The sequence below is a fragment of the Aotus nancymaae genome, unplaced genomic scaffold, assembly GCF_030222135.1.
Source record: "Aotus nancymaae isolate 86718 unplaced genomic scaffold, 86718_ANA_hifiasm-v0.15.2.pri h1tg000036l, whole genome shotgun sequence".
NCBI classification, from domain to species: Eukaryota; Metazoa; Chordata; class Mammalia; order Primates; family Aotidae; genus Aotus; species Aotus nancymaae.
This window is the reverse complement of record NW_026988450.1, coordinates 20,885,821-20,908,440: the sequence shown is the minus strand read 5'-3', so window position 1 is coordinate 20,908,440 and position 22,620 is coordinate 20,885,821. Positions and strand designations below refer to the sequence as shown.

General features: G+C 39.3%; 1 protein-coding gene and 1 non-coding gene across 2 annotated transcripts in view; one reads left to right on the top strand and one right to left on the bottom strand.

Annotated features, from left to right (window-relative positions):
• Positions 1-1,523: 1,523 nt before the first annotated feature.
• The window catches only part of TRAM1 (translocation associated membrane protein 1), a 32,310-nt gene continuing 11,213 nt past the window's right edge, over positions 1,524-22,620 (top strand). The window contains exons 1-7 of the mRNA XM_012463645.2: positions 1,524-1,789; positions 10,007-10,070; positions 11,851-11,972; positions 12,091-12,207; positions 13,454-13,512; positions 15,204-15,288; positions 22,501-22,571. Of these exons, the coding sequence (XP_012319068.1) occupies positions 1,667-1,789; positions 10,007-10,070; positions 11,851-11,972; positions 12,091-12,207; positions 13,454-13,512; positions 15,204-15,288; positions 22,501-22,571 (641 nt within the window). The 5' untranslated portion in view covers positions 1,524-1,666. The remainder of the gene's footprint in view (positions 1,790-10,006; positions 10,071-11,850; positions 11,973-12,090; positions 12,208-13,453; positions 13,513-15,203; positions 15,289-22,500; positions 22,572-22,620) is intronic.
• LOC135278187 (small nucleolar RNA U13) lies at positions 5,757-5,863 on the bottom strand. The gene has a single exon (XR_010345739.1). It is a non-coding gene; the product is annotated as a small nucleolar RNA U13 (small nucleolar RNA).

Here is a 22,620-nt window from a genome sequence, read left to right as displayed (position 1 = left end):
GAATAATTTAATTTGTATTTTTCACTCAGTTCTCTATCCCCAGTGTCCAGGACATAGTCAACCCTCAGTTAAGTACATAAATGAATATATTTTAAAAAATGAGGAAATCAGGTCCCATAGAGGTTAAGTAACTTGTCCTTGATCATACAAGTAATAAGTGACAGAATTCTGATTTAACAACCCACATTCTTTTTTTTTTTTTTTTTTTTTTTGCTCTGTCGCCCAGGCTAAAGTGCAGTGGCGCGATCTCGGCTCACTGTAACCCCCGCCGCCTGGGTTCTAGCGATTCTCCGGCCTCAGCCTCCCAAGTAGCTGGGACTACAGGTGCGTCCCACCACACCCGGCTAATTTTTTGTACTTTTAGTAGAGACGAGGTTTCACCGTGTTAGCCAGGATGGTCTTGATCTTCTGACCTCGTGATCCACTAAGTGGTTACACCAGATTTGTAATATCGTAGGCAAGAGGCAAGTCCCCTCGGACTGTGGTAGTGAGGAAGCCGAGTGATAGGGCTGCCCGGGGTTGGTGATGATGGGATGTGGAAGGGCGCTGAAAGGGCTCAATCTAGCACGATTTAGGTTTCTAGATTTGGCTCATGGGTAAACAGTAAAGCAATTCTTCAGGAAAAAGAATACAAAGGACTCCTGGTTTGGGCAAAACGGTAAGAGGAGGACGTGTCTAATTCACGATCCTTTTTAACTTTTTTAATATCTCCCTTAGAGTATTAAAACATGTTGTTAAATATATATGAAGCAAGTAAACCCAAACTGATCTCTTCCTCTTCAGTCTGAGGCCAGTGGGGGATGGGGGTGGGAATGGGGACGGGGACGGGAATGGGGATGGGGGTGGGAATGGGGACGGGGACGGGAATGGGGATGGGGGTGGGAATGGGGACGGGGACGGGAATGGGGGTGGGGATGGCCAGGCCGACCGAATAGGGTCAGCTTTAAAAAAAAAAAAAAAAGTTAGTCCAAACTTACAGAGTAGAAATAAGTCCCTAGGAGTGCTTAACTCTGAGGTAATTTTTAAGGCAAATGCTAAAACTGGAGAATACGCCGTACCCTTGTGGAGTCAGGTGGTATTCATAGTTTTAGATTATCCAGACGGTGGCAGTGACTTGAAGAGGTGACGGTGTGGGACAGGCCACTGGCACCCAATTCCTGGGTGGCCAGGAAGGCGTGAGGGCGGGAGGGCACGGGGCTCGCGGCCAGGCGCGCCACGGCACGCGACAGCCCTCAGACCCGGCCGCGGTCTCAGGCTGCTGAGCAGGCGCAGGAAGCTCGTTCCTTAAACGACTCGCAACCACCCGCCCGGCGCGAAGCGGGGCGCGCAGCTCCTGTTCCGGCACACTCGCTCGGCAGCGGGCCAACGGCCTCCGGTCCCCAGGCGGCGCTGTGGGCTCACGGGGGCGGCTGCGGCACGAGCGAGCGCCGTCTTCCTAGTGCGCATGCTCGCCCCCGCTGCGGACTGGGTTTTTTTTTTCTTCCCGGGCGGCCCGGCGGCTGCGTACTGGCTGTGGGATGGGAAGTGAAGCCCCAGCAAGCGGCTGCAGCGAGGCTGTGAGGAGCAGCCAGGGGGAGGCGGCGGCGAAGGTGGCGGCGAGTCGGTGAGCAGCTGGGAAGAGCAGAGCCGGGGCGGAGCACCTGCAGGCGCGGGCGGCGGCCCCACCATGGCGATTCGCAAGAAGAGCAGCAAGAGCCCCCCAGTGCTGAGCCACGAATTCGTCCTGCAGAATCACGCGGACATCGTCTCCTGTGTGGCGATGGTCTTCCTGCTGGGGCTCATGTTTGAGGTGAGGCCGCCCCGAGCCCCAACCGCCTGCTCCGTTGCCCCCTGCCCGGGCCCGGGCCCGGGCTCCGGCTGCCAGCCTCGACTTCTCCGGCCAGGACTGCGGGGGGGTCCGGCTGGGGGTAGGTGCGGACCCCCAGTCCCCAAGGTGCGGGCCTGCCCTGCCCCACGCCGGCGGCAGCTCCCCGGCGGCCAGCCTGGGGATGCAAAGTCGCGGTGGGCCTCGTCGCCGCCCGCAGGGGGGTGGAGACCGCCGCGTCGCCCCCTTCCTGACCCGCCGCCGCCCCCTCCCGCCGGCCCCGCCGCGCAGTTCCTGGTTCCCGCGAAGGGTTACGTGGCAGCCGGCGAGGGGCCGGCGGGCGGGCGGGGGCGGCCCCTGCGCTGCCGAGCTGGCTCGGGGCGGGTGGGCGGACTTCGGGGGACGGCCAGCCTCGGCCGTGATGAGCTCGCGCCCTGCGAGAGCCGGGGAAGGCGGAGGCCCGGCCCCTGGGTCTTGGGAGCACCGGTCCCCAGGCCACAGGCCCCGAGTGACTAGGGGGCCCCTGGTACCGCCAAGATTGGGGTGAGCGAGAAATCGGAGTTGGGTATCTACTGTCGACTTGAAGGGCGGTGGCCGCCGGGCACCAGCATAGTGGAGGCGCGGCGGATTGTTTTAATTTTTGTCTTTTAAACTGGTATTATTACCAGTTAACGAACTTTTTGCCCTGATGCTTTAAAGAAACAAGGTGTGATGGATAAATCGAGGTTCTGAACAGCGGTGCTAAAGAGTCGAGTAATTTTGTTTCTTGAAGTAGAAAGGGGTGGGAATGTCAGGAGTGTGTAAATGCTCTTCCCACGTATCTAGTATTTTGATGACTTAACAGCTGTTGAATTTGGATGGTAAACTTTGCAAGGTGAACGAGTAACAGCCTACGTTTTCTCCTCATTCCCCAATATACACGTCTATTCCTTTGCTTTTTTCCCTTTGTAATTTTTCTCTGGAGCCCCTATGTCCCATTAAATATATAAATTATTTTGCTTGTGCATGGTTTTGTCTCCTCTCTCCTGCATGTAGCAAGTGTGAGTAGAGATTTTGGAGTACTTTTACAAGTCTGAATTTCCAGAGTCTAGGATAGTGCCTGGGACATAGGAAGTGCTTAAAAGAACATGAGCGATGTCTGGGCTCGGTGGCTCACGCCTATAATCCCAGCATTTTGGGAGGCCGAGGCTGGTGAATCACAAGATCAGGAGATTGAGATTATCCTGTCCAACATGGTGAAACCCAGTCTCTGCTAAAATACAAAAAACTAGCCGGGCATGGTGGCACGCGCCTGTAGTCCCAGCTACTCAAGAGGCTGAGGCAGAGGAATCGCTTGAACCCGGCAGGTGGAGTTTGCAATCCGCCGAGATCTCGCCACTGCACTCCATCCTGGACGACAGAGCGAGACTGCCTCAAAAAAAAAAAAAAAAAAGAGAACAACGTTACGAATCCTTGAGAAGGCCCAGTGCAGTGGCTCATGCCTGTAATCCCAGCACTTTGGGAGGCTGAGGCGGGCAGATCACAAGGTCAGGAGATCGAGACCATCCTGGCTAACACAGTGAAACCCTGACTCTACTAAAATTACAAAAATTAGCCAGGTGTGGTGGCGCGCGCCCATAGTCTTAGCTACTTGGAAGGCTGAGGCAAAAGAATCACCTGAACCTGGGAGGCAGAGGTTGCAGTGAACCGAGATTGAGCCACTCCACTCCAGCTTGGACAACAGAGCAAGACTGTCTCAAAAAAAAAAAAAAAGAATCCTTGAGAAGGTGAATAATTTTTTTTTAAATGTAGCCTATTTGGTTTAAAAAATTTTTAAACTAAATAGCAATATTTTACCTTATTTTCGCCTCTCTTCAAATGGGTTTTTCTGGATCTAGATATAGATATTATATATATACTCCTGATTGTGTGGTGTACGTTTGAAACCACTGCTAAGGACATAGCAGGTATAAAGCGTAAGTGAAGGGAACTAACATTCACAGCCTTTAAGTCTGGGCTCTTCCACCTACCTACTGGATGACTCAAGTCTGAGCCTCGATTTTGTTGCTGTGTATAAGGAAATAATATCACCTGTACTATTCTCCTCACAGCCATTTTTTGCAAGGTTCAGATAATATGGTGTGAAGGTAAATACAGTGCTAGGCCTGTTGGGCTGGCTCAGGCCTGTAAATCCCAACACTTTGGGAGGCCAAGGTGGGAGGATCACTGGAGCCCAGGAGTTCGAGACCAGCCTAAGCACATAGGGAGACTCTGTCTCGACAAATGATTTTTTAAAAATTAACGGAGTGAAAACACGCACCTGTGGTCGCAGCTGGGAAGCTGAGGCTGCAGTGAGCCAAGGTTGCACCACTGCACTCTAGCCTGAAGGACAGACCAAGACCCTGTCTCAAAAAAAAAATCCCAATGCTAAACATTTGTATTCACTTTCTGAATTTGATACTTGTATATATTTTCTGCTTTTATCTTAGAGTAATATTTTAACATATGTAGTATATCCGATTTTATGTAAATTGTCATAAACAATCTCCACAGGTTAAGAATTTCCGACTTTAAAAACATATTTTAGGGGTACTGTGACCTGCAAGGTATATTTGCAATACTTTGAATGAAATGAAATGTAAATCAGAAATTCTGACACGCAGTAGAACTTTGATTTTCTATAAACTATTTTACATTCTCTTCCTATATTTCTAGAGAAGTCCACCACCTATACCTTGTCTCACATGTTAGTGATTTTTTTTTTAATAGTGGAGTTTCACTTTTACATAAATCTGTAAAATTTGAAACTCTAAATAGACAAAAATACTAAATAGAGGCTTTTAAAGTCAATTCAAAAGTGAGCGTTAAAGTGATACACAAAAGTGAAGTTTGTGCAAGTTGTTCCTTTTTCTTGCCATATGTTAAGGTGTTAGGATTTCAAAGCATGTTATCTATGTATGGGAATGTGTTGACTAGGTTCGTTTTGCTATTTTACTTTTAAAACAATTGCTGCTGAATCTCAAAGTTGATGTAATTATAGAATTACAGTATTTGTGCTAGAATAATAGAAAAATTGATTTTTTTTGCAGAACTGTTAAGCCTTTTGTGCAAATACATTGAAGAAATGTCAGAGGATTTATGGTGAAATCGACAAATAAATTAAGAAATAAATAAATACACTATTAATAGCCAAAATGAAGAAGCAATAGAGATACCCTGTAAAAGCAAGGATTCTGGAGCTGAAGGGATTCATGTTCAAGTTCTGCAGCTTGCTAACTGGGTGACTGAGGATAGCTCAGAACTGAAGTTTCCTCATCTGTAAAATGAGGCTTATTGGGTTACTCTGATAATTAAATTAACCAGTATGTATTGTGCCTAGTTCAGTGCTTGGCTTGTAAGAGGCATGCAATAAGTAGTAACTATTATTATTATTTCAAAACTCACCAGAACCGGGAAATAAAAAGCATTTTTATGTGAGAGAAGGGCCTGGAAGTTAGCATCTAAAGAGATTATGCATACAGAAAAGGCTAATAAAGTAGTCTGTTTGACGGTAATGTAAGAGTTTAATTTCCAGGGAACTTTATGTTAATCAAAAATTGCTTATAAATTTTGGAATCATAGTTTTATTATGGTCAGTATTTGTCCACATAATTCAAATCATAGTGTACAATGAATGTCTTCACATTTGAGTTAGGAAAAATTGAATGGTCAAAAAATGGTGGGGATGCTTGGGAAGCTTTCTGAAAGTGCGGATGTGGAGGAGGGGTGAAGAATTACGGGGCCACGAGAGAAGTATTTCCTTTAAGGAGTGCATAAAGGAAAGATATTCAAAAAGAAAGATAATCAAAATCTGTAAGTTCCTTATGCCATGCAGATTTTGAGTACACTTAAAATTTCAACAATCTTGGAACAGTTTTGGAGGTTTGAGTTTTTTTTTTTTTTCCATTTTATTTTCCTTTTTTCTTTGTTTTCATGGCAGACAGGTTGTGGTGTTGAGGTCATGACAAAGTTTGAGGGAGAGACACATCTCACACATAAGCGTGAAACCCCAATCATTACACTTGTGAACTACAAAAGGATCGCTCTTGTTTTGGGGACAAGGTCTCGCTTTGTTGCCTAGGCTGGAGCTTGACCTCCTGGGCTCAAGTGATCCTCCCCTCTCAGCCACCTGAGTGTCTGGGACTACAGGCACATGCCACTGAGCCCTACTGGAAGTGGAATTTGATATTCAGAATTGTCTTTACTTTTCAGGGATCCAGTCCATGTAGTAGTCACACCTTCCTCTAAAACAAGTTCAAAATAGTTCACATCTCTATATAACAAGAAAGATACCAAGCCCCAACTAGTGACATAAACTCAGGTATTTTTACTTTTGAGTGCATTATATATTTCTGTAGCTTATTTATATTCTAAACTAACTTATCTTACTACTAATTAATTGTGGTGTAAGTTTAACTAAAGCAATGCTGGCATGACTTAGGAGGCCTGGATATGGCTAGGAGCATGACTGCTGGCTTAAACTTTAAACTTTTGGGGGTGTGTAGTATTTTCCTCCTCTTCCATTTAAAGTCACATGCTAAAGCAGCTAGAGGCCAGATTTTAATTTTATTTGGAAGCCTGGCTAAAAGGATAATCTACTTTTTGCTGCTTTTAGAATTTAATGCTAAATTTATCTTTGAAGAATTTCACTTCTTTGTAAAGGACTCTTTAACAAAGTGTTCTTAGGTGTGACAGTGGTGATTTCCTATTACAAACTGGAAACAGGGATGTGGAGTGTTTGTGTGTGAAAGAGAGTGTTTATATATGTATAGTCTAAACAAAGATAACTAAATGAAATGTAGTAATCACTCAACTTTACTAAAAATAATCACATGAAAGTAGTGTTGCCCCGGAGACTCCTGTCATCATTCTGCTCTAATGAGTCCTTGTGAATGACCCAAATTTTAATAGAGTATCCTTAGTAGCCTTTTCTACTCAAGAGACCTTCATATCTAACCCAGTTCAGCAACTCACTTTAGTGGCCATTTCCTGCACTTTATCATGCAGGCCTGAGTTCTTCCACTTCCTGAATTCCAGGATAGCAGAGTTCAGCTACAACCTACGTTTTGTTCACCTCCATCATTCTAGTACTCATAAGTCAGTTCCTTACCTAGTCTGAGCTTTTGTGGTACTGTGGCCCCCTTTCCCTTTCTCCAGTATATTAGCACCCTCATTGTTTTGCTTTTCTTCCTGCAGGCTTTACTCCACTATTGGCCTTTTCTGTGCCTCTCAATTCACAGATTGCTGAGGGTTGCCAGAGAAAGTCATACTCATGCTGGTAGATAATATTGTAAATCAAAGGTTTCTAACCTCAGATGTTAGCATTCGGTGATCTTTTTACTTTCCCTGGCCATCTCCTTTCCCTCTGGGAACTATATAAATAGTCATCATTCACGTCCCCATTTTGCTTAATATGTGACATTGCTCTTTTCCCACACAGGGAAAATAAAAATTTATCAAGCACAGATTTTCTCATTTTTCTGTCTTTTGAACTTATCTGTCCCATCCATTACTGCCTTCTTCCCATCTAAGAGGAAAAGTTGTTCAAAAGTGCAATACTCAGTCCTTACGATTTTGTTCCCTACCATTATGCTTCCCTTTCTATTCTGTGTGTTTAACTTCTCCTCCCTTTTCCGTGGTATCTTCACTGTTGCCCCCACACAAGCTCAATCTCTCCTATCCTAAAAACAACATAAATCTTGACCTGGTATCTACTGGACACCACTTTATGCCTCTGTGCTCTTCAATTCACTGCAACGCAGTTCCTGCTCCCACTACTTAGTCGAAATCACTCAGGCTGTGACCACTGATGACTTCTTAATTGTCTGGTCTCTTGTACTCTTTCCTCCCACATCTCTTTTGAAACTTTGACTTTATTAAGCACACCTTTTGGAAATGTTTCCTCTTTGGCTTTTAGGACACCAAGCTCTCTTTATTTCCTTTTCTGTCTCTCTAACCATTTTTAATTAGTTTCGGTGACTTGAAGTTTTGTTTTTTTCCCTCTTCTCTCCATGGGTCTGATGTTGTCCTGCTTCTCTACAAATACTGTTCACGCTCCATATATGATTTATGTATTTTCATAGCTTCACCTATTATCTGTAGAGACTCCCAAATCTTTATTTAAGCTAGGTTCTCCCTACTGAGTTTTAGACTCAGGTTTTTGCTGCCTTACTGCATATCTCCCAGAGCTGTAGGCATCAATAAATAACCTTCTACTCTTTCTTCTAGCTTACCAAAGAAGTTTCATTCTTATCTGCATGCTCACTCCAGTTTGTGCTTTAACTGATATTTATCCAGTGATATTGATTACTTACCTAATATGTACCAGGCCCCGTGCTGGGCTCTGAAAATATAGTGATGAGTGGAGACAGGCATGGTTCCAGTTCTAATGGAACTTAGTTTCTAATGGACGAGACAGAAATTAGTAATATAATCAAGCCAGAGTATGTGTTTTGAAGGAAAGGAACATAGTTCTCTGAGATAATCTAACAAAGGAAATGACCTACTCTAGGAAGACAGGGAGACTTCCTTGAAAAGGTGTGATGGAACTGAGATCTGATGAGAAAGATTTCCAGGTGTATTTTAGATAGAACAGCATATGCAGAGACCCTGTGGTGTGAGGTGCTGCAGGAGGCAAGGGAGCAGGAGGAAATGGTCTAAGATGAGGTTGCAGAGGCAGAGGGAAGAGTCAGACCACAGAGTCCTATAGGCCACATTCTCCTAGAAAGATGGAAATCTAGTGAAGGATTTTTAGCAGGTAGCAAGGGGGTGAGGTAACATGATCTGAAAATCATTCTAGTTGCAGTGTGGAGAATGGATCTGAAGGGGCCTTGAAGACCACTTAGCAGGTCACAGACAGCAGTCCTTCTAAAAGGCATAAATGAACTTTCCCATCCCCAAAATTCTCCAGTTGTGCAAAAATGAAATCTAAACTACTTAGCTCAAAAAACAGGGTCCTTTCTAACACTCAATAATGTTTCTAGTCTTTTCTAACACTTCCTGATGTGCGTCCTATGCCTGGCCTTGTGTTCACTGCTGCTTGACCTTGCCATGCTCTGTTTCCTCTATCCATACTGCCTTCTTCATCCCCCTTTGTGAACCAAGGAAACACCTATTTCCCAGCAAGACACAGCTCCAGCTCCTCTGAGAAGCCTTTCCAGAACATGCTTCATTTCATTCTACCTCAGAAACAAAACCAACAAAGTTCGTTGTTTAATCCCAAGTACCTACAGTGTAAGCGATTGGCACTTACTCTACAGTACTATAACCGTTTATTTACCTGTACTTCTCACAGAGTGGAGCTCTTTATCATCAGGGGTTATTTTTTCCATCTTCATATTATCCTTTCTTGTCTAGCGCTTTGCCTGGTGCCTATAAATATTGGATAAGCATTCCATTTTTCTGCTCTGAGCAGTTTATTTTTGCCAGTAGTCAAGTCAGTTAAACACTTACTGACCACTTAGCTATGCTAGGTGTGTGGGGATACTAACACACCCACACCACAAACTCTACATTTGATATTTTTTTCTCGTGCTAACTGTGCTTTTATTTTTTTTTTTTTTGAGACGGAGTTTCACTCCTGTTACCCAGGCTGAAGTGCAATGGCGCAATCTCGGCTCACCACAACCTCCGCCTCCTGGGTTCAAGCAATTCTCCTGCCTCAGCCTCCCGAGTAACTGGGACTACAGGCTGTGCCACCATGCCCAGCTAATTTTTGTATTTTTTTTAGTAGAGATGGGGTTTCACCATGTTGATCAGGATGGTCTCAATCTCTTGACCTAGTGATCCACCCGCCTCGGCCTCCCAAAGTGCTGGGATTATAGGCTATGCTTCCTTTTATTTTATTTACGCTCAAAATTTTTCCTAATAAGAACTTTTTATTCATTGTAAAGGGCTAGAGAATCATTATTTGTTCAATAACTGTTTTCTGGAACTACAGAAAATGTCTCTTGAAATCTTAAGGATGAATTACACAATCTTAACTAAACCACAGAAGAGTACTCTGGTGAATTATATAGCTCCTTGGTAATCAGTAATTTCCATTGTGTCTGTCAAGGTACCACAGGAACTAGGAGGCCTTTGGTGCTTCGATTTAGGACAGATTTTATAATGTTTTTGCCCTTGATCTCTTATTTGGGAGAGGGTCATAAATTGACTTGATCTTTTTTTTTTCCTTCTTTCTAGATAACAGCAAAAGCGTCTATCATTTTTGTTACTCTTCAGTACAATGTCACCCTCCCCGCAACAGGTAGGTAATTTGCACTAAGAATTTTCTATGTAAATAGAAGTTCCATTGAACAAACTTGGAAATTGTCGTGAATACTAGGCCCTGTATTAATCGTCAGAGATCTCATCCATGATGTGACTGAATGTTACATTGATGATTTTGTCATACAAGATCTGATGTTTTTGATTGACTTTACCTATGTATGTTTTCTGTTTATTACATATATTTGTGAATGGACTTGAAATTCCGTAAAAGATCTTTGTTTTGCTTTCTCTGCCTTCTGATCTTTTCCTAAGAAAATTATACAAAAATATATTTTTAAAATTTGTTTAAATGTCATTGTTTATTCAAGCCTTCTAAAAGCACAACGGCAGATTTAGTGTTTCTGCAAGTTATATTTTGTACCTCTAATAGCAGTCCTTCTAAGATTATTTTATTTTCACTTTTTCCTGTGCTCTACTTTTAACAATTATTTTAATTCAAGAAAATGTTGGTAAGCTCTAGGAATTACCTGGTAAAAGCATCTAAACTATTAGGTTTTACTTCAAAAATGTTATTTCTTAATTATTCTATGTAAAAATTAGGTGTTTCTTGGAAGCTGATTGTAATTTAATACAGTGATATAATTAACTAACATGGGTGAGGGATGGGGTATTTTTTGGTTGAGGCAGTAAACCTGCACAGAGTTTTTTATTCGGAATGTAAGATAATGTAGTATACAACATTTAGTTTAGGTTTTTTGTTGTTGTTGTTGTTGCTGTTTATGTGTGTGTTTTTAAGAGACGACAGGGTCTTGCCAAATTTGTTGCCTAGGCAGGAGTGCTGTGGTGTGATCATAGCTCAGTGCAACCTCCAGCTTCTGAGCTCAAGTGATCCTCCCGAGTCAGCCTCCCGATTCAGCCTCCCAAGGACTACAGGGGCACACCACCATGCCCAGCTAATTTTTCAATTTACTGTAGAGATGGAGCTCACTATATTACCTAGGTCAGTCTTAAATTCAGGCCTTAAGCGATCCTTCCACTTCGGCCTCCCTAAGTGTTGGAATTACAGGTGTGAGCCACTGCACCTAGCCCCTGAATTGGGCTTTTTTTCAGTTATGTACAATTCTGTAAATATTTCATTTAGCGATTTAGTTACCATGTTACTCAAAGCTACAATACTGTTTTGAAATTTGAATATGCCACAGAAGAATAAAGCTCTTTTATATATATGTTCCCCATAAACATAAAGTTTGAGAACAAGTGTCAGTAATTCACAAGTATTTGATAAAGATTTGTTTTGAAAAATGTATAGTAATTGCAAGGGCTAAAAACAACTTTAGTAGTTGCCTTTATCTCTACTGCTTATGGATCGAAACTAAACCAAATACAGGTCAAATCGATTTTTCCATCAGAATCATAATTTAGTATGTAGTTTGAAAGTAGACGTAGAAAGTTTCAAAAGTCCTTTGGAAAAAACAGGTCAGTAGGCTAAGTATAACTTTATCAACCTAATTTACACCCCTGGGATAATACCAGTTTATTGAGTGTGGCCTCCTCTTCCCTGTTTTTTGGTCTCTGGTGACTGTAACTAACATGTGTCAAGACTTTGTAAGTAATTTCTAAAGCTTTAGATTTCTAGATAGTCTTGATTTTCATTGCCCCGTAAGATTCAAGATGTCCAAGAGCACGTTATTTATGATGTTTGTATAAAACTTTTTTATTAGGTTAGTCTTCTTTGTTTCTATAACTGTGCCGTACTTACTGCTGTTTTTATAACCTTATGTATATTTTTGTGTATGTGTGTCCTTTTTGGTCTTCAGAAGAACAAGCTACTGAATCAGCGTCCCTTTATTACTATGGTATCAAAGATTTGGCTACAGTTTTCTTCTACATGCTAGTGGCGATAATTATTCATGCCATAATTCAAGAGTATGTGTTGGATGTAAGTATGCAGTCTTAGAAATCTATACTTTATAAAGTACTAGCTCTCTATAATTTGATAGTCGTATATTAAATATAATTTATAATTCTTAATTACTAATGGCTGTTTTTATTTTTAGAAAATTAACAGGCGAATGCACTTCTCCAAAACGAAACATAGCAAGTTTAATGAATCTGGTCAGCTTAGTGCATTCTACCTTTTTGCTTGTGTTTGGGGAACATTCATTCTAATCTCTGTAAGTATGTCCTCTTATGTTGTTGTTCTCCTTCCTTATCTAAGATTAGGAACTCTCTAATGAACTAGTATATGTTAAAAGAGTTTCAGTGATAAATCTCTTCAGCATTTTTTTATACAGCAAAATTCTTAACTATGTGTACTGTTTCAGAAAGGCTTACTCATTTTTAGTCAGTCTGATTGTTACTTTTAGTGGTTTACAAATACCTCTGTATCAACAAAAAGTGTAAGATGTGAATGATACTCCTAATAGGTTACATGAGTTTTAACGGTCACAGTCATTTCTTCCTTTAAAAACAGCCCTAGTGTTTTCCAGGCTTCTTAACTGTGGTATAAGTTTTCAGTTATAGCAATCAAAACCTTTATTTGTATCACTCTAACTAATGAGAAAAAGAAAGGCAGTATTTGCTTTAATATTAGTGATAACAATCCCTTAAATTTATATAGTGTCCTATAGTTTACATACTTTCGAGTTTGTCAGACACGTAATTCTTTTAATCACTATGTTAGAGATGAATAACAGTTTTCTAGGGTAAAGCACTTCATGTGGGAGGTAGACTAAGACTTAGCTCTTTAAAATATTTCTCATTCCATTTTACTCTGCTGCTTTAATAATACTTTATAGGTAATATGTACATTTTAGATTAAAAACCATTATAATTTAAAAAAAACATAAAATTTATACTACTATGGGAAAATACTCTTTAAAAAGTCAGTTTCTATTTTGTTTTATTTATTTATTTTTAATATATGCCATAATTCTCACTAAATAGATCTGATTAAGAAAAAGATTTGGGCAGTATTTTATGGATGTAATTCCATAAAATGTGGTAGTGCCCTTATCCTTTGTCTCCTGTCAGGTGCTACAAACTTTTCCTGAAATCCTCTGATTCCCCAAGACAAAAGTCATCTCTCCTGGTAGCTGTTGTGCCTCTGTTATGTACTACTACTGTTTATTGGTTGTTTTATGTTTGTTTGCCTACGTGTATTTTTATTCTACGGGGTTGAAAGATTTTTTAGGGCCAGGAATTATTTCTTACCTGATTTCATATCTCATTTATATCATTGATTTTCACTTTACTCAAGAAAGCAACTCAATTTTGATTGAAAATAAAACAACTAAAGAGTTTGACTCTTTGGAACCTGGTATGGGGAACTGTAAATGTTTGAGAAATGAAAATAATGTCTTTGTTTTCCAAGAAGTTTTCATTATGGTCATAGGTTAATTTTTTTATCTTCTTTCTTAGGAAAACTACATCGCAGACCCAACTATCTTATGGAGGGCTTATCCCCATAACCTGATGACGTAAGTTATTTTTAGCAGGCCTTTCTTTGTTAAGGACCATGATCATGTCACTGTTAATCAGAACTCATTCTTGTTGTTCTCTTTAGGAACATAGGCAAATTCATAAAATAGGTTAAAGTATGTCTTTGACAGTCCCACTGCTATAAGAAAAAAAAGCAACAACAACGCTGTGTCCTTTTTTATTTATGTTTCTATTCTAATCTTTTCAGCATCTTTGTAAGCTTGAAACATGATTTTAACATAATCTTAATTTGGTACTTGCTTCTTTTCTCTTCTTTTCACTCGTCCTTTCTCCTTTTTATGACTCCATTATCTCCGTACTTTGGGTCCTTTTCTTTGTCCCCACCCACTGTCTCTTTTCATATCTTCCTTTCTTGTTCTCTTCTGTTAGAAGCTTCTTGAGGTTAGGAATTGTTTCATTTATTCTCTCTAGTTTATACAGTGCTGCCAGGTTACAGTGCTCAGTGGTTACAGAGACGTTCAGTTGAATTATTCATTATTTGAGCCCAGCTCTAGTACAACTATTCTGTATTAATTTTCCTTGCTACTTTAGCCTGTATTGGTCTTTTGTATCCCCAAATTTGTCATTTTGGTAGATGCTTTATGTAGTGTCTATATGTTGTTTTGATTGTCCTATAATTGTTTTGTTTTTGTAAGTCTTGTATTGTGCCCATACCCCTTAAGACAATATGTGCCTGGGTAGCAGTAAAAACTATTTTATATCCTTCATTGTGCCTGGTAGATTGCAGGTGCTTGTCACCTAGACAGTATTTAGTAACTAGATTGTGATGTGAGAATTGGAGAAGGGAGAAGCTATGAAGGAAGGAAAGGAATAACATAGCTATGTATATTTTGTTTTAAGTCCAGCAGTAATACCCACTCTACTGAATCATACTCTGATTTCTAAAGTTTTATTAGTTCAACAAACTTTGTAAATATTCTATTTATGTGGGACTATTCCACCACCGCCACCCCTGCCCTGAAAAATTATTTCAGATTGGCTTTGTGTTTTCTATTTTAGACTTCTGGAAGAGAGGGAGAAGGGAAAATAAAGAGGAAGCAAAAGGGCTAGAGGGATATAATGTCAAGAGAGTATTGGTTCTAGACTGATTATGATATAGCTCCTGGAGAGCCCTTGTATGCCTTATTCTGACTCTCTTTAATCCTAGCTCTGCCTCCATTTGTTTGGGGCTTTCTCCATGTTCCAACCAGGTTCCATATTTGCCTAAGAAAAAAAAAAACACAGGATATTTGAAATTGGAATTATCTCAGTTTTAGGTGATTATTAATCTATGAGCCTTTGATTTTGTGTCAGTCTTTTTGCCCTTCTCGTCTAGATGAAACTGTATAGACGTGTGGATTATGTTTTCAGTAGCTAACATGATATACTATAGTCAGTTTTAATGAACTGATAGGAGCTCTGACTCCTCCCAACTGGCTTACATGTCAGTAGCTTTCTACAGATGATATCTTTGCCTGCCGTTTAATCCAGGGGACTTGTCCAGTGGTGGGACTGTCACAGGGGGATGGGGAAAGTGGTTGTTGAAGAGTTATTTAAAGGTGTACAGAATAGTGTATGGAATAATAACAAAGGTAGTTACTTAGTATGTCCCAATTTCCAGTGTTTGTTTACTATTTTTTTAAAAAAATTATGCTTTAAAAGATACTTTTCATTTTCTTGTGTTCTACAGATTTCAAATGAAGTTTTTCTACATATCACAGCTGGCTTACTGGCTTCATGCTTTTCCTGAACTCTACTTCCAGAAAACCAAAAAAGTAAGCTGGGATTTTGTAGTGTTAAAAATTGTCTCGTCATTTTTTTTTTGGAAAAATTTTTCTAAAACTAAGTATTTCCTTACATCTTTGCCCTTCCTCCATTCTTTTTACCTCAACTCTTATTCTATTATTCTCCTACTACCCCGCTTACCACAAAGTCTAAAATCCTTAAGCATTTCTTGGGGGAAAAACCTTCAGTTAATATTTTAGCTTAGAGGGGAATTTTTTACATTTGATATGTTAATGGCTTGTCTTAAAATTACATTAGTGGTAATATAAATTAAAATTTAAACAAATTTTTAAATGTAATAGTTGTTTTATCTTAACCATATTCTTAGCAATTTATTTCACAAGTGAGGCAAAAAGGATTAGTCACATTACAACTAACAGTTCTGTGTGTAAGTCCTAAAGAAAAAATCAGTATTGGAAAAAAAAGTAAAAGATATTTAAATATTCACCAGCAAAGCCGCTCCTGAAATGAGTAGAGCATTCCCTTTTTAGCATATGGGAAGGACATTTGTTTGTTTTATTTGAACAAATAAGTAAACTGCTGGAGCACTGCAAAATCCTCCTTCCTAGTTTTACCCTCAGTGCTTCTGAAGTCAGGCTTCCATGCTATCACAAAAGTCATTTCCTTTACTTAACCCTCTCTCCTCTGACACCTGTACTGGCTCCCTATTACATTAAGCTAGAGTAATGCTGGTCAACCGTGTCCTGAGAGTTTCTCCCATCGGCACCATCTCTTCCCAGAGAGCTCTTCCTCTGCTCTCTCCTCCTCTGCTCTCTCCTTGTGCTTCATGCACACTGATATTCTCTAGTTTTGTAATCCTGCCACATCATTTCTTTTTCCTGGGAGGTTATTTATTTATTTATTTTTAATTTTCATATGTGAAATCCTATGTGGAATTTTACTTCAAAATAATGTCAGGTGGAGGAAAGTGAAGAGGGATGTAGATGAAACAAGTTTGGTTGTTTATTAATAATGATTGAGTTATAGTTATGTCAGAATCTTCTGTCTGTTGTATATATGTTTACATTTTCCCAAATTTAAAATGTTTTAGATTTTTATTTTTGAATCTCCTTACTTTGAGAAAACTTCCGGAGTAAAAGTGTGACAACCAGTCTGGTGACTAGTTTATCTTTGCCTACTCAAAAGCCATAAAACACTATTTTTATGTGTGCTACAAATAGTTAATTCATGGTATAGGCACTTGATTCGCTACTGTTTAGGGTCTGTGTTCTGTGTGTCTGTTGTCATTCATATTATCTGCTAGGACTAGAAAGCAGCACCAAATTAGAGGCCATATGCTGTGACACTTAAGCTCTTTTTATGCTGATTTCTTTTATAAAGTAGATTGTTTTTCCAGCTATATTGATTGTAAGGAATAGGATGAAGATATTTTATTTTTAAACCCTTGACTTAGAACTGTCTTTAGATAAAATTGTTAGGCCTAGTTTCCAGTAGCCCTTCCAGATGTTTAGTTAGTGCCTAATGTGAATCATAGATACTGTGGAGCTGTACTGTCCAAAATAGTAACTACTAGTCACATCTGGATGAACTTAAAAAAAAAAAAAGAAATTGACTTTTTTGATCACACTAGCCATATTTCAAGTGCTTATTAGCCACTGTGGCTAGTATGTACCATTTTGAACAGAAGAGATATGGAACATTTCCATGATTGCAGAAAGTTCTGTTGGACAGCACTATTGTGAGAGTATCAATAGTTGCTTGATGTCTTAGCATGGTTCTGATATTTAAAGACTTCTTCAAGTATTTGTATACTCATGAACAAAAACCTCTGGATTTCATTATTAATCCATGTCTATATCTTATTCACTGACTATGGTAAGTAAGGAGGGACATTTCAAAGCAATTGTTCATTTTAGTTCCTAAAGCTCTTTTCTTACCAGCTCCTGCCAGATGGCACTTCTCCAGAAATGCAATCTAATTTTTATGGAATAATTTGCATAACTTAGAATTTAACTGAAACTATTTTTAACACCTGCATGTGACAGTTGAAAGTAACTGTTTCAAGTAATTAACATAATTTGAAAGTAGCAGCTGCATATGTGTTAAACAGTTTCTTAAAATTTACTCTATGAAAATTATTTTTGGAAGAACTCTTTACTGGAAGAAACTAGTACAGTGAGTGTTTTGAACCAGTCCTACAGACAAATAGGAAAGAAAGGAACGCTGTTAGTAGCAGTTCAAGAGGTGTGTTAGTCACAAATAACTTAGTTTATTTCAAGGAGAAAACTTAAATTATGTATGCTGTGTACGCCTCAGTATATAAACAATTCTCCATTTTACCCATGGAGAAGATTCAAAATATTTCTTAGATAGCTTGAATATATGAGCTTTTAGGGAAGTCATGAAATAGCCAAATGTTTTATTTCTGATACTCAATTTTAGTTTAATTATACATATAATTGCATATCATATAAAATATTAGAAATAGTATTTTCCCCCATCTTACTTCATGAAAGTTTTGTTACACTTTTCATATGCAACTTTTATGTTAATATCTGTCATTCCTCCTTAGAACCACTTTTTTAATCTAATGAATTTTTTTCCAGAGCACATCATCTTTTCTTCTGTCTTACTGGTTCCTCCATTAGACCTCTATGAACCTTTAAAAATGGTGTTGGTTGAAGTTTTCAGGTGTATGTGTCTTATGCAAACATTTATTTGTTCAACATAGTCAATGCAGATCTCTATAATACAAGAGCTTTGTAAAGATTTAATTATAAGATGCATCATCTGGGGTTTGGGGGGAAACCTTTGCCTTATATTTGGGGCATATATGTGATATTCAGCTTAGTTTGTTTTTCAGCATAGTATAGTCAAGAAATGTGTTTTTTATAAAAATAAATTTGTTGAAGTATGTTATATTTTTTAATAAAAGGATGTTGGAATAACAACTGAAAATGGTACTTGAAGTTATTTACGATTTTAGGATTTGTTATGATTTCACCCAGCCTTCTCTGTTTTTTCCCTTTCCCCACCACCCATGTGCATGTGTATGTCCAGAGACTATGGTGCTGGTGCTCGGCAAGTCTTTGTTGTCAGCTTCAGACATGTGAACACTGCACCATTGGGGCTGTAACCCCAGTGATAATTGGAGAATGTTGGGGGAGGCTGGCCTACCACAGGGGATGCTAAAAGTAGCCATTTTCTAGATAAAATTTCTCATTTTAAAAATCATGGTAAGCCAGGCATAGTGACACACCTGTAGTCCTGGCTACTGGGGAGGCTGAGGCAAGGGGATGGCCTGAGTCTGAGACCAGCCTGGGTAACATAATGAGGCTCGTCTCTAAAAAATAAAATAAAAATAATTGTACACCACTTTTTGTAATCATTTGGGAATACCTTTATCTAGGGTGTGTGTTAACCACAATTCCTACCACCCCTTATGGTATTCTACTCATCTCTGTCATTTTTTGGAGGGGTGGTATTATTGTTACTTGCAATAAACAGAGAGATTAATTAGCTTACCTAAGGTCACTCAGCTAGTAAGTGACACAAGTACTTAGCTGCCCATTCTCTTAACTCATTTTTACTTTTCTGTGGTAAGCTTTGAGTGTACAAACACTGCTTTAGATACACTGGTCATTTTGTGCATAACTGAATGGACCCTTACTTAGAAAAAGGTTTCTTGATACTTCTAATCTTCTTGAAAGCTATAGATACTGTTTTTAAAACTTTGCTTAGGCATTTGATGGTTGTGAAGATGGAACCTAGCGATGGCATTTTACCCTCTATTATTATTGACTCGGTTGACTATCAGAAAGGTAAGGCTACTAGACACAGTGGTGCATGTCTGTAGTCCCAGTTACTCAGGAGGCTGAGACAGCAGGATCACTTGAGCCCTGGAATTGGAGGCTACAGTGCACCATAATTGCACCTGTGAATAGCCACTGCACTCCAGCCTGAGTAACATAGCGAGATCATGTTTCTGTTTTTTAAAAAGGAGGCGCAGGGCTAACATACAAAGTTGAATCTAAACTTAAGAAAGAAGCTCTGTGGATTTTTTTCTTAGCTAATGTCAAGCACAACTGTGTTTCACCTAATTGGGTTGAAATTTAAAGACAAAAGATCAGAAATGGAATGGTTTTTTGAAATGTATTTTGTTTTTAATTTATAATAGTGTTTTTAGTCTTGTCAGAGAAGAAAAGAGTAGGCAACTTAAGTTCTCTGCTAATTCACCAGTATGAATTTTAAAAACGTACTTGAATTTCTTTTAAACTAAAAAAGAAAAACCTCGTAAGTAGTTACATTACATTATAGTTTTTCCAGCAAATTAGTTTTTTTTTTTTTTTTAAAACATTGCCTTACTCAAATCTTTATGGAATAAAATGAGTTCAATCAGCAGTTAAAAACTAAAAAGCTTCTCTCCTAAGTTATAAGGGTTCTCTTGGTCTGTTTTCTCCTTTGACATTTGGAGCGTTGGTTAACACATATGAAAAAATATGGCAATATTTCTTATACCTAGTCATTTATGTGCCACCTTCCTGCTTTACCATATTTATATACTACTAATTCATACTTTTGACATTTTAATTATTAAGGTATATTAAAATAAAAATAATTTTGGGGTTTTGTTTTGTTTGGTTTGAGACAGGGTCTTGCTCTGTTACCCGTGCTGGAGTGCAGTGGCCACAATCACAGCTCATTGCAGCTGCAGCCTCAACTTGCCATGCTCAAGCAATCCTACTACTACAGCCTCCTGAGTGGCTGGAAGTACAGGCATGCACCACCATTCCTGGCTAATTTTTGTATTTTTTTTAGAGACGGGGTTTCGCCATGTTGCCAAGGCTGGTTTCAAACTCCTGGGCTCAAGCAATCTGCCTGCATTAGCCTCCCAAAGTACTGGTATTACAGGCGTGATCCACCACGCTCAGCTAAAATACTTTACTTTAAAATTTTATTTACAGTCAAGTAAAAGTATTTTATTGTGTACTGTCTACAATCATTTTGTTCAGTACCAGTGTACACACCACACTGGGAAACACTGGCATATATTTAGTGTCACTTCTACATGCATTGTACATCAAATTGCATTGATAATACTACAACTGAGCTTTTCTAAAATTATTATAACAGGAGAGGAGAGTTTCCCTTGTGGTTGAAATTTAGCATGTTATCTCAACACCCTTTTTCCTCCCTTTTGTAAGCTGAAATATTTCATTGGAAATTTACAAATTATATGTAAAGTATCTTAAGACTTTCTGTTTTCAGAGATACTTCTCTCTTCAGTTGGAGGAAGATAAACTTGGTATCAATTTTCCTAAGAGTCCCAAAATACAGTATTGTAAATAGTAATATTCAGACTGTCTTATGTTCTACCTAACAGTTGATCTTGGCACCGTTCTTACTAGAGAAGAGTTTTCCATTTCAAAACTAGACATTAAAGAAATCTCTGCTCCTCAGAAGATTTGGTGAAGTAGCTTTCTATATGGTAACATAAGGGGAGAAATGGAGGACCAATAGACCTGCACTCAACTGTGCTACATACAAGAGACAAGTTAAGTGAGGCTCCAGAGGAATACAGTTCAGCCTGTCAGCATCAACTCCATTGTTTCTATTAGTAGCTGTAGAACATGAATAGTACTAACTAGACTAATCTTTGTAAATATACATATGAGGAAAACTGCCACATCTAAGGAAATTAGAAATGAGGTATAGGTGTTTGATCAGTCAGTAGTCTGGCCTGTTGAGCTTATCAGTGTCAGTGTTTTGTAAACATTTTTACTGCAACCAAAAATGAAAAACTTTTTACATCATAATTTAGAGAGAGAGAAAGACTGTGTATGTGTGTATGTGTATGTGTAAAATGTGGAATAGAATTTTCATAATACAATGTGCTATACACCCCAGCATTTTCTTTTTCATTTTTTTGAGACAGAGTCTTCCTAGCTCACTGCATCCTTGAACTCCTAGGCCCAAGCAATCTTTCTGCCTCAGTTCCTCAAGTAGCTAGGACTACAGGCACATGCCACCATGCCTGGCTACTTTTTAGAAAGTTTTTTTTGTAGAGATGGGGTCTCTCTGTGTTTCCCAGGCTGGACTCAAACTCTTGGATTCAAGCAGTCCTCCTCTCAAAGTGCTGGGATTACAAGTGTGAGCCATGGTGCCTGGTCACATTTTCTATTTTATTTTATGTTTTAAAAGATGCTGGTGTGACCCCTAAATTGATTTCATGATCTACTGCAAGGTCTTTTTTAAGAGACAGAGTCTTAGTCTGTCACCCAAGCTGGAGTACAGTGGCATGATCATAACTTACTGTAGCCTTGAACTCCTGTGTTCAAGTGATCCTCCTTCCACTTCTGCCTCCTGAGTAGCTGGTACTACAGGTGCATACCACCACACCCAGCTAATCATTGTTGTTTTTGTAGAGACGGGGTCTTGCTGTGTTGCCCAGGTTGATCTCAAACTCCTGGCCTCAAATGATCCTCCCATCTTGGCCTCCCAGAGTGCTGGATAACTGTGGGAGAAAAAAAGAAGCAAACATAAAATCTAGGTACTTGGGCTTGCAAAGTAATTGAGGAAAAATTATATACTATTAAGGAATAGTATAAATGAGAAGAAAAATGTTAAACTTGTTTTAATGACTGACAATGAAGGGACTAAAGCATGAGTTGAAAAAATATGAATGCTATTTTAGGTAAACAAAAGTGTCTCTACTACTATAAACATAACAATTTTAACATTAGAGGAACATCAAATTGTCAGCATGTAACCATGGTTAATATTGTGTCATTTAATACGTGTTCATTACAAATAAGAGCCATAGATCTTAGCTCTAAAAGGGATTTTGAGTTTATCTGTTTGAAACAAATCTAAGTATTCACATTTTACAGGTGAAATAACTGAAGCCAGCAGAGGTTAAATGACTTGCTAGAGCTTATATACCTAACTGGGGATGAGAGATTGGAGTGGGATGGGGGCAGGATAGCTTTCAGATCTCCTACTACTACATTTTTCACTTACTCTTAAAGAACAGAAATGAGCCAAGCACAGTGGGTCATGCCTGAAATCCTAACCCTTTGGAAGGCCAAGGTGGGAGAATCTCTTGAGTCCAGGAGTTTGAGACCAGCCTGGGCAACATAACAAGACCCCACCTCTTAGAAAAAGGAAAGGATACAATTAAAAAAAAAAAAAGGAAAGGAAATGTTTTAGCATGTTTTAATCTATAACGTATTTTTTTACAGGAAGATATTCCTCGTCAGCTTGTCTACATTGGTCTTTACCTCTTCCACATTGCTGGAGCTTACCTTTTGAAGTGAGTTGGAATATTTCATGGGTGTGTAAGTGGGCTGAGCAGATAGTAT